General features: G+C 43.9%; 1 protein-coding gene across 1 annotated transcript; it reads left to right on the top strand.

The window, feature by feature from the left end:
* The first annotated feature begins 3,518 nt into the window (after positions 1-3,518).
* phlda2 (pleckstrin homology-like domain, family A, member 2) lies at positions 3,519-4,570 on the top strand. Its single transcript, XM_030424729.1, has 2 exons — positions 3,519-4,126; positions 4,245-4,570. The coding sequence occupies exon 1, from the start codon at positions 3,669-3,671 to the stop codon at positions 4,083-4,085; it is 417 nt and encodes a 138-aa protein (XP_030280589.1). The 5' UTR covers positions 3,519-3,668; the 3' UTR covers positions 4,086-4,126; positions 4,245-4,570.
* Positions 4,571-12,199: the final 7,629 nt, after the last annotated feature.

Raw genomic sequence — 12,199 nt, 5'->3', positions numbered from 1 at the left:
TTTCTGCAAACTGCGGACATGTTGAAACTTTTCTTTGGGTTAAAATTTCTATTTCATGTTGTGACAAATCTATGTTTATGATTCTGGTTCGGTTTGGGCACAAAGTCGCCTGGTTAGGGTGAAGAAATGCTCATGTTTTAGCTTAAAATGTGCTGAAAACACAGCTGTAGCGTACCTGCTAACATCAGGCTGTGAAACAGAGGGAGATTATCTCATTTTGAAGCTTATTTCTTCCCCTTGCTGCCATTTTTTCAGGCTAACTGAGCGAGGAGGGAGGAAGAGAGCTCCGTCTTTGCTTCTGTGTTGAAGAAAGAAGCTGAGAAACCTTCTTTTTGATTTGTATCGCTTTGAAATTGTGAGATTAATGAGTGAAATAATAGATCTTACAGGAGAAGCTATTTGTTTTTTTGCTGAAGATTGTCTCGAGGTCATCAGCTCTGCAGCGTTCTTGCCTGTAACGCCGCCGCCGTCCTTTTGAACTTCCAGAAACTAAAGTCAGGTCAAAAACACGTACTGCTGAACGTGCTGTAACACATTTTGAAGTCATGTCGACACGGTATGTGAGCGACGCCGTCTACGAACAACGTCAACAACGCATCGGCGGTTTATAGAAACAAGATTTATTGAGATTCACAGAATTCAAAGAAATCTGATCGTGTTCTCAGAAACACGTACAAACATGAACACTGCTGCTGCAATGAATTATGGTCCCTACATACACACACACACACACACACACACACACTGATAGACACAACATATTTAGCCACTCATATGTGCACACACTCTGTCTCACACACACACACACACACACCTGGCCTCCTTTGGCAAGCAAACTCCGCCAAAAAGTAAGGCGCTCCACCTCCTGCTGAGTCACTGCCTGGGCACGTCTGTGAGGCTCCACCGCAGTCTTCCTTCAAACAAAAACCTATGTATGCACACATGTACACATCACACACACACACACACACACACACATATGTGTTACCAAGCAACAAAGAGAAAAGCCCCCAAAACAAAGTGGCCGGTCGAGACAGAAGCTGTCGGCCTCGGCACACACACGCATGTGGTTTCCTCTTCTTTGAGATAGGAGGATTAAACTTGTCGCCACATCCCGCTCTGGTGTCAGTCGGGGTCGCTCGGCAGCGCTCTGGTTTTTTTTGGAAGTGATTCACCATGGTTACGGCCTCCGGTGCTGTCAAATGTGTGTGTGTGATCACGGCAGCGTTCATGTCTTCTGGGTGGTTTCTCTCTAGAAAGTAGCTTGAGGTCACCAAGATATTTGAGTAATTACTGGACGACTGTGAAGAACTGGTGTGTGTTTGTGTGGCCGTGTGTCGTGTTGAGAGTCTTCGCTGGTATGTCACTTCCTGAGGGGAAACTTGAAGGGGGATTTTTTCCAAACATGTCTGTGAGAGGAGACTGATATGAGGCTGGAGTGGGTGCCCGGTGCACGTTCGCCCACAGCGTCCAGACGAGTTATCTGATCTGTCCATCTGATCTGGACTCGGGGGGGTCAGGTGTGTGTGTGGGCGATGATCCCTCAGCGGACCGAGCAGGACGCAGAGAGGAAGAGTCGATGACATCTGCCTTCTTACCACCATATCCTCCTCCTCCTCCACCTGCTGCTGACTCACACAGGCCCGCGCTGAGCAAGTTTGGTTTCTATTCCGCGCAAAGACGCACCAGATATCGATCACTTGTGCCGTTAAAAGCAGCGATTGTTTCGTCGTGTGAGGAAGCTGATCTGCTTCTTAATCAACACAAAATAACTTGCTAAACATGAGACATTTCTCTTTAACTGTTCTCTGTAAACACACGAGAGGAAATGCAAATATTTCAACGCTTAGAAGGAGGTTTGTGTGCTGAGGACGTGGCGTTGGTATCAAGACTTTGTGTCGATGCTTCAAAGATCGATCCGCTCGTCTGAAGTTCTGCTGCCGTCAGTCTGACATGAGCGACACTGTGGTCAGTTGTTAGTGGAGCAGCTCAGCGTGGGAGGATAATATCAGAGCTGGACACACCTCAGTCAGTGATATCAAAGGGCATCTGACTCACTCAGTGAAGCTTTCATTATGGACTGAACAACGGCTGACCTTTCCTTTTGTCTTTCTTTAAAAACGCTTACAGGAATCAGCCGGTCTGTCACTTCAAGTAAATGTGAGAGTTTCATATCTTTAAAGTTGATTCGACTTTACATTTCAGATAAACACCCGACTCTGAAATGATGAGTTGGATAGTGAATTCAATTTGTTCAGTTTGAGGAGACACACAGTTTTTTGTTGGTTGTTTGAGGAAATTAATGGGAATTTGTTGCATTTTTTGCAACATTAAGATAGATTTAAGTTTAAGTTTCTTGTTTTTATAATAATAATGAGAACAAGATGAAGGCTTGGGCAGGTAAAATAATACATGGAAGAGGATAAAGGTAACTGTCTTATAAATTACAGTTAAAAAGATGTAATTAGATTACAGACACATGTAGTAAAACGGTGGATTACATGTTTTTTAGTGTGTTAAGATGAAATCAAAGACATTTATTACACTTTTGTGTTTATTTGCATATCAAAGTAATCCAAACGTAACCTGAGTAAATCACATAAATTGAATCTTGTGATATTTTCTGTACTTTTCTTTCAGTAACTGTATCCGAATACTTTTTTTTTTTAAAAATAACCCTCCCAGTCGTACAGGGAGCAGCTTGTGTCTCACACTGAGAACACAGAAGGACCAAAGTTCAGCCCTCCTGAGGCGACTGTGAACTAAATAATCAAGTTGAGTTCAGTGAGCTCATATTTCAAGGCAGCAGGGAAACTTAAATAAATGTTTGGTTGCGCTCTGTCTGATAGTTTTTGGCTCCATCACTGCAGGAAAACTTACAAAACTACAGTTTCTCTCTAAAGTTTGTGACCCTGCTTTTTTTTTTTTTAGCCGCTGACATGATGAGTCCTCCTCTCACCCAGTGGAAACTTGTGCTCGTGGGCTGTTTTTGGTGAGTTTTGACATCCACAGACAGGAACAGCCACTCAGATGTAGCAGGTTTAGTCTGGAGTCACCGGGGGAGCTCGTTGGCACAGTGAAGGGTCGTTAGAGGGGATGAATTACCAGGTAGTCACGGAAAAAAACGCCTGGATCATAAACTTTATAGGTGAATTCAAAAACCCATCTGAGATGAATGATGATCTTAATGGTTTAGAGGAGCAGCGGGCTGAGTTTTTACGCATGTGCTCAGTTCTCTCTCTGCGCGCACACATCTGGTAATTAACCATGTTAGACTGAATCACTTAATGCGCAGTGGGCAAATATTTGCACTAATCTCCTCGGCAGGATGTGGATTAGTAATTAACATGCTGGCGGTGTAATTAGGTCCACGTTAGGACTTCCTCTGCCCTCTGCTCCACCAGCACCACCCCGCCCGCCTGCGCCGCAGCTTCCGCCCACACAGCCTTGAATTACTCCACTGGCAACTGTTGATGCATTCCCAAATCATCTGACGTCAAGTGGGAAGGGCTCGGGCCAGAGTTGACTATAAAAAGTCCTCTGCTACCTTGGTTCATTCACAACGCCACTCTGGATTACCACACAGCTCGTGGAGAGGCTCCTCACTCGGGCTCCTCGGACGACGCAGCAGGGAAGCAGGGAGTTCACGAACCTGCCCGCCGGAAACGATGAAAATGTCAGCGGAGGAGATCAGCCAGGTCCTCAAGGAGGGAGAGCTGGAGAAGAGGAGCGACAACCTGCTCCAGTTCTGGAAGAGGAAGACGTGCGTCCTGACCACGGACAGCCTCAACATTTACGCGGACACGCAGAAGCGCTCCAAGGGCAAGGAGCTCAAGCTGCAGTCCATCAAGAAGGTGGACTGCGTGGAGCGCACCGGCAAGTTCGTCTACTTCACCATCGTAACCACGGACAATAAGGAGATCGATTTCCGGTGCTCCGGGGAGGAGAACTGCTGGAACGCGGTGATCACCATGGCGCTGATTGACTTCCAGAACAGAAAGGCCATCCAGGACTTTAAAACGCGGCAGGACAACGAGAGCGCGTCGCCCGGACAGCAGGAGAGGCGCATGGCGAGGGCGCCGTGAGCCGGCGGGAGGCTCCCCGGCGCTTCACCACTCCTAATATGGTGAGCGGGGAAAGGGGGGACATGAAGCTGACATGAAGGCAAATATGAGTAAAAATAACGCAGAGGGAGACTCGTGAAACTAATGACGTGTTTCTGTTTCATCTCCTTTGTTTTCTAGTGTCAGTTTGGACCATACAGAGAAATAAAACGCGGACCAAAAAAAAGAAAGGAAGACGAGGTCATCCGGTCCGGAGATGAAGGATTGTTCGGGACTGAGCTCCCTGAGAGAGAGGAGAGGAGAGACAGAGACCCACGAGAAGCTCACACACACACACACACACACACACACACACACACACACACACACACACACACACACACACGAACAGGACTGAACCCTTGAATTGTCAAAACTATTTCAAGTTTGCTCTCCTGGGAGGGAAATGTCTCCTAAAACCATGATGTTAATTTATTTATTTGTTTTCCAGAATCTGACATGATGTATGTTGTTTTTTTTTGTTTGTTTGTTTTTTACTAGCAAACATTTTTTTTTTGTTGTCTTTTTTGTTTTTTAAATTATTTACTATTTCAATGTGTGTTTGAGTGTGTGTGTATTTATTTGAATAAAACAAATCATGCATTGTTTTTGACATAAAGTTGAAAGCTCTCCTCTGATTATTCCTCGTATTTCCCACTTGGTTTTTAAGGTGCTCAGGGTATTTTAATGTGATCACAGCGTTATAATGACAGTCATCTCATATGTGACACTTCAGGAGCAACATTTCTGCAGTAAATTCCAGACATACGGCAGTAAAAAGGGAGTGGAAGCGCAGGAAAGTCCCTTTCCTCTCCGCTGTCAGGTGGAATGCGGCTCTTTATTGTCACTGGGAGGGTTTCAGCTTGAGTCACGACTGATAAGCGGACAGATTTAGTCAGAAGCACGGGACGCTTGAAAGACACGCTGGCGCCTTTGAACACACCTTAACCGCCTAAAAGGTGTGGCGAGGTTAGCTGAGCCTCAGATTGGATGGACACGCTTAAAAAGTTCAGATTTAAACATTTCATGCTGTTGTAATATCTGGTGTTGCTCCACAGAGGATGACACTGCTCTGAGTTCATGTTCAGGCTGTTTCTCACAGACAGGTGATCCTGTTATCACACACCTGTGTTCTCTACACACACAGGAAGTCCGCTTTACTGCCCTGTTATCATGTTTGAATGGATTGATGTGGCACCAAGTTACACACCTATTTAATCACTGCTGTAAACTCAGCCAGCACGGCTTCAGTCATGCTCAGAAAAAAACCTTCCAGGGTTCATAAAAGAGAGATTAAAAAGGTTTACGTGAAACTATTATCTTTATAACATAACATCCAGGGGCTGGGTGGGAACGTTTAACATGTCTGATGTGTCATAACTTCTGATTTATATCTGACATTCGTAGTAAATAGAAGTAGTTAACTTTTAAATCTGGGGTTGGATACACAGAGAGTCGAAGAAGAAGACAGAGCGATGACTTTATTAACTTTACTGACTTTATTTCTAATGAACCTTTCAAAATAAGAGATGCGAGACTGCCAAATGCCAAATACAGACAAGTAAAATTAGATTTTTATTAAAAATGAGATATAAATGTGGACTTGTTTAAAACAATACAAGCACAAATAGGGGAAAAAAAACTATACAAACAGGAATTAATACACTATATAAATAGATCTATATAAAACATTTTAATTTAATTCTATTTCTGGTATTGATCGAACTGAGAGAAATTAAACATGACTGCTCAAGAGTTATTACAACATCATCACCTGAGATAAATCCAGAGGTGTCTCATTATGATGGTATTCACGGTAACCATGATATTATTATTATATTATATGATGAAATATTGATATTTGTGTTGATATTACACATGAGATCATGTCTGAATGATCCTGTGAAGATGCTGCAACTCTTGGTGATGAGTTCATCTGCTTGGTTTTTCACCAGTAACTGAGTATTTGATAGTAACTGTACTTTAAAAAAAATAAAATATTAGTCTCTCCACCTCCACAGCTGTGTTTTAATGTGAATTTATTGGCCAAAAAGGAGACAAAACTCAGAGTAAACAAAGATAAAGAAAGATTAGATCTCTCTTTTCCTCTCAGATTCAGATGGATGATGTCATGACTTTGTTTATCCCGGACGATCATGTAGTGAAAATCTGATATCGTGACATCTCGCGGACCAAAGATTAAGTTTCGTGACTGTATCACATTTACAGAAATCAGACATATAAACAGAGACAGACATATAAACACCCTGCAGGCCACTAAAACTGCTGCTGTGTTAGTTCCTGTGACGAAAGCTGCATGATGACACACACACACACACACACACACACACACACACAGATACAGTGACACTATCAAGAAGTCCCACACCGGATCAGATGCTTCTTTAACTTTAAAGTCGGAGCTGATCTGATTCTGACGCTGCAGTGTTGGAGATGAACCCTGCAGAGCCCTCCTGCACATAAATACCTCCTGCTGGAGGATCTTATGGATTGGAAGTGTGTTATGTGCACAAATGCCCGAAAGGTCAGAGGTGACGGAGAGCTGAATCTCTGGGCCTTCAGTAATGAAGTGTGTAGCAGCGTCACCCCCTCCTCTCCGCTCGCGTCCCCCCCGTCCGTGTGTGCAGCTTTGAAGTAGGATCGCGTTTACAATGAACGCATCAAAGGGTTTGCGCTGATCTGAGGAGTATTACCGGACCTCTCTAAAAATACCGCCTCACAAATTGGCACCACTTTAATCTTGCACAAACACATACACACCTTTGGGCCCCGAGCCAAGGGCCACGCCGGGGATCGTGTTACCGGAGGCTCACTGTTCTTTTCTGAAAACACTTCAGTCGAGGAAAGTGCATCCAAAATGCGTCATAATCCATATGTACGTCTCGGGCCACAAAAGTGTAAGGTTTGTCTTCTTTACAGCACACACACACACACACACACACACATTGCGTCTCAGGCTGTATAAACATCCTCTGACGCAGCACTGGAACACACTCAGGCCATACTCACAGCCTCGGCGTCATCGCTCCATAGGCCGTCATTATGTGGACGGGGCACGGCTGCGCAACACTGAAGGCATTGTTGCATCCCAGAGGAGCAGATACATGTAATAAATAGAGAGGATGTGTGTGTGTGTGTGTGTGTGTGTGTGTGTGTGCAGGGCCACGACCCAAACACACATCTTCGATTAATCATCTGTTGTTTTTTTTTTTTTTTAAACCGAGCAGGACAAAATGTCAGATTCAGAGGCGTTTATTGTAAACAGGAGATGTGGTACTGACAAGCTGAGTGTGTGTGTGTGTGTGTGTGTGTGTGTGTGTGTGTGTGTGTGTGTAGCAACAGCTGAGCAGGGTGCTGTGAGGTGAAGGTTGGAGGCCAGAGGGAACATGTCTCACTCCCCCCGTTTCATCATTCGGAGAGAGCTCACTTGCACTCCCACACAAACATCCTCAGCAGCTTCGACTCCACAACATCTCGGGACATCGGCGAGTTTCCGCACGCAGATAGAAATCTTTTATATTGTTTGACACGGCCGGACAAAAGGCTCCATCCAAGAGTCCATCAGAGGACCGTGATGCGCAGAGAGCAGGGACGGGATTGAGGAGCGATTTTGTGGCGCTGAGAGTTTGTTTGCACTCAACAAGCAGAGTCGTTTTTATCTTGTAGTCTTTTCTTTGTTTGGGTTTAGTTCATGCGGAGAGTTCAGAGTTTAACACAGCAACTCGTTTTATTCATATTCTAGAAAAAAATATTCTATTGAGCTTGGATATCTCCAGACAAGAGATATTATGTCTTCATGATGAATATTGAGTCCATATTTTTTAAACTTAATACCATTACATGTGATTCTTTTCAGACACACACACACAAAATACAACATTCCTGTCTGTACATCTATTTTCTAACATTATGTGCATAAATTAAGATATCTCATTTTATGTTATGTTGTTTTGTTGTCAGCGTTTCTTCATCATTTATTGAATCTGTCTTCTATAATCCGTGTCGTTTGATTGGCCACACGCGTGTTGCTGTGTTGGCTTTTAATAAATATATATATATTTTAAGATTATTTGGCATTTTATACCTTGCTTGTTACATTTATGTGTATTCAGAGCGAGGGGATCACCTTCTTCTTCTTTAAAAAAAAATAGTATTTGTGCTGCCAGATTTACATTCAAGCTCTAAGATTCCCATGATATAAATAATCGGTTACCAGAAATATAGTTTTACTGAACAGTTAAACATACTAATACCCTTTAATATAATCCACATAATAAGTTTTTAGTGTGTTTACAAAAGTTTCTTCATGAAGATGTGCAGAGTTTGTTTTGTTTTGTCAGATTAGGAGTTTTGACCTTTCGGAGACTCGATTGTAAAAACAAATGACGCAGGACGAGGAACAAAAAACAAGCTGCAAGATCCAAAAAACACAAAGCGTTTGTACCAAAAGTAGCAAAACAAAGCAGAGCACAAACTGGTAAAAACACGAGGAACAAAAAAAAAAGGAGAAACGGGATGAACGCAAGAACGAACTGACGAAGACAGAATGAAGCACGACGGCTTGAATACAGACAAATCTAACGAGGGGACGAGCTGCAGGTGGAGGAAACACAGGTGAGGGAAATGAACGGAGAAACTCTGGAAGGAGGGAAAGGATAAAGAGGAAGATGTGGAGCGGCGAGGACCACGAGGAAACACAAGACCAGAACCAGAACCAGGACAGACCTCTTTATTTCTAAACAGTCCTGGCTGTGGTCCTGTTCCACCTTCCTTCAGTCACATCTCATCTTCAGTGTTCTCGTGGTGACTCCTGCACCTGAAGATTTTTATATTAACTCCTTCATCATAAGTTATTATAGATTTAAAGGATAAAGATCAAACCGCGGTGGAATCGTCTTCCTCTGGATTCGAAAAAATGAAAGGCTCTCGATTTCATAGCTGCGAGGTTCAGACTCTAAATATAGACTAAGCTGTGATTCAGGTCGTGATGACGAGTCTGTTTTTACAGAGAGTCTCACCTTTGTGCGGCCGTGCAGCTCATTAAAAAGCGTGTCTGGGCCTTTCAGGGAGTTTTATCAGCATAGTTTGATGACGCGATAACACCACTTCACTCCACAGCCCGACTTCTCGTTATGCGTCATCGCTGCGGCTCTCCGCGCTGATTGAGGGTATCGCCCCGCTTCCTGTAAGCCGCTCTGATGTCGGAACTTGTGTCTTTGTTTTCGCGTTAACCTGTTGTGTCATTTCCTCCTTCGCTCTTCCCGTCAGAGGCCGAGCTGACGCAGGCGGGCCGGCAGGACACAACACTCGTGCTTCGTGTAAATATAAACCTCCTAAAACCCAAACAGCAGAGACTACCAGGATATTATGCAAGGCCATGAGAGATGGTTCGATTACTAACAACCTCCACGATGCGTGTCGTGTCTCTGTGGTGATCCTCAAACACAGCAGCCGTCTCTACAGGCCTGAAGCACTTCGCTCAGGATTCGGCTTTTGTGCAACCATAGGAATGGGATTATCTCAGAGAGGTGCTATTAATGGGCTTGTTTGACGGGAAATGACCTCCCTTGGTATTTCACTTTGTGACGCATACCTCAGGTGAGGGCATACCTGAGTGCATACCTCAGCAGAGAGCGGCACACGCCCTCCGGCCGCGGCTGAGGTAGAAGTCGCGAGGAATCTGCAGGAAAAGAGAACTTCTTGAGAATCGAAATTAGGCTGCCAGAGAGGAAAAATGACAGCCAAGTCCTCCGCGGATTCACTGCTGTTTCCCATTTATCATTCCTTCATCCAAGTTAAGGTCATCCGATTCCCAGATCTGGCCTTGTGGATAAAATGGACCAATCTCCTCCCCCCCCCCCCCCTCATTTTAGCCACAAAGGCGTCATTCTCCTAATCGTCTGTTGCCATGTCAACAGTGTTTGTGTTTTTCAGATGTCCATTTTTGTCTGCTGAGTCACTGGGAAAGAAAACACCAGACCCGCATCTTCAGGTCCGTCGTCCCACCCTCACAAACCTGTAACTTAGTTAATATCATGTCGTATACATTCAGATTGATCTTGACGAACCCTCCTCCAACAAAATATCAGCGAGGGGTCGACTCGTCATCTTCTGTTTGTGGGACATTCCCCTGATGCAACCTAATAGCTTTCTACATCCAGACCACTTCCGCTGCTCCGGGAAAAAAAGTCAACAACAAGAAACCCAACACATGTCGGAGTAACGCGATATTTTCCCAAATATAGACGGAGTCTCTGTCTTTGTAGGCCTGTTTTCAGTGAGAATCTTACGAATGTGGCACCTCTCGTATCTAAGACATGCGTCTGTATTGGATATACACAACCACACACACACATGCTGTATATATACACACACAGAGTGTCGGCCGGAGCTGCGCTGCTGAGTGGGATCATGTTGCTTAAGACCCAGCTGTCCGGAGAGAAGCCTCAGACAGAGAGAGGAGACGCTGTCAGGAATGTCTACAAGGCAGCGAGGGGGCGGACGGCCGAGGACGAGGGAGCTCCACGTGCACTCTGTGGCCTGAGTGGGAGGGCAGAGATCAGGATCAGAACCAGACCTCAGAGGTTCGGGTTGGACTCAGAGGTAGAATTAGAAGTAGACATACCTTGAGCATATATTCACACTAAAAGACAAATCACTGTGATGTCGTGCCAACAACCACAGTTACGTCTGGGTAGACAAGTGGCGGCTGATTTGCACCGAGGAAATTATACAGTTAAACACAATGCTCTGACCTGCCTGACATTTCTGCTGTGCTTTTTAAAGAGCTCATGTTATGCTAATAACACATTTATGTTCATACTTTTATTTCGGGGTCGAGTTGAATAACTTTACATACTTTAATTTTCAAAAAACACATTATTTTTCTCATGTGGTGTATTAATGCAGCATTCCTTTTTCACACTTTGTCCTGAACGCTTCGTTTTGGCTACAGAGTGAGACATCTCGCCTCTGTTCAAACTTGGTTGAGAGTTGCACATGCACATTACTTATCGGGCAGCATGTAGCCAATCAGAGGCAGAGGAGTGCTGGTCATACTGAGCGAGGTAGTGTGATCTAAAATAACGGCGCTGCAGAAGTAGCAACTATATGTCGGCTGACTGACTATATAAAATACATATATTTTTAAATAAATATATATATATCAAGTTAACGGCTGTTACATAGTGACAAACGTAGTTTACGGAAAGTAAAAGCTTGACTCCAAACCAGGCAGTACAGGAGCAGTGTGTCAGATGTACACACTTTGAAATAACATCACGAAAAACATACAATTAAATTATAAGCAAGTAATTTACACAAAAGTCTGCTTTATCAGCTGTTCAAAGTTGTATAATGAAAAGAGCAAAATGTTTTGACAAATAACTTTTTCTAAAGGTGGAACATCAAGTTATGACCATCTGTGGCAAATTTAAAAGCACCAACATGACGAGGATTCATCACCTGGGACGGCGATGTCACACAAATCGTGTGCCGAACCTTTTGGTGGTAGATGTTGAGATATTTTACATATTCAGATATATATATTTTATTCAATTAAATCCATTTCAATGCTGTCAACATAACATTAGAAATCTCAGAAACTCAGTCATGGTTTGAGTTTCTGTTTGAGTTATTTTCTGTTTTATTTTCTCTCCTCGTGTCTCGTCACTTTCCACTTCCTCCCTTTGTCTGTTTTCCTGCCCGTCTTCTTTGTACACCTGTGTCTCATAAGTTAATCACCTCCTGTATACTGAAGCCAGTGTTTTCCCCTCACTCCCTGTTTGTTTGTTTGGTTCTTGTGTTTCCTCGTCCTGTCTACAGATCCTGTTTCTTCCTGAGTACTTGCGGTTTGCACTTTGTTTTGTGATTTGGGCTCTTGGATTACTTCTGTTTCCCCTTTGTGTTAAGCCCCTTACAGAAACAATTCTGGATGAGTCAGACAGAAAATGCGTGAGAGGTAAACGATTATATTTTGACGAAAACCAAATCCTTCGACTTCTCGGATCACAGCAGGACGATGATAAGGCTTTGAGCGGCGGAGCAGAGCAGCTGGAGTTCATGAGTTCTGATCA

Source organism: Sparus aurata, chromosome 8 (assembly GCF_900880675.1).
Source record: "Sparus aurata chromosome 8, fSpaAur1.1, whole genome shotgun sequence".
NCBI lineage: Eukaryota > Metazoa > Chordata > Actinopteri > Spariformes > Sparidae > Sparus > Sparus aurata.
This window is presented reverse-complemented; position numbering and strand designations above follow the sequence as displayed.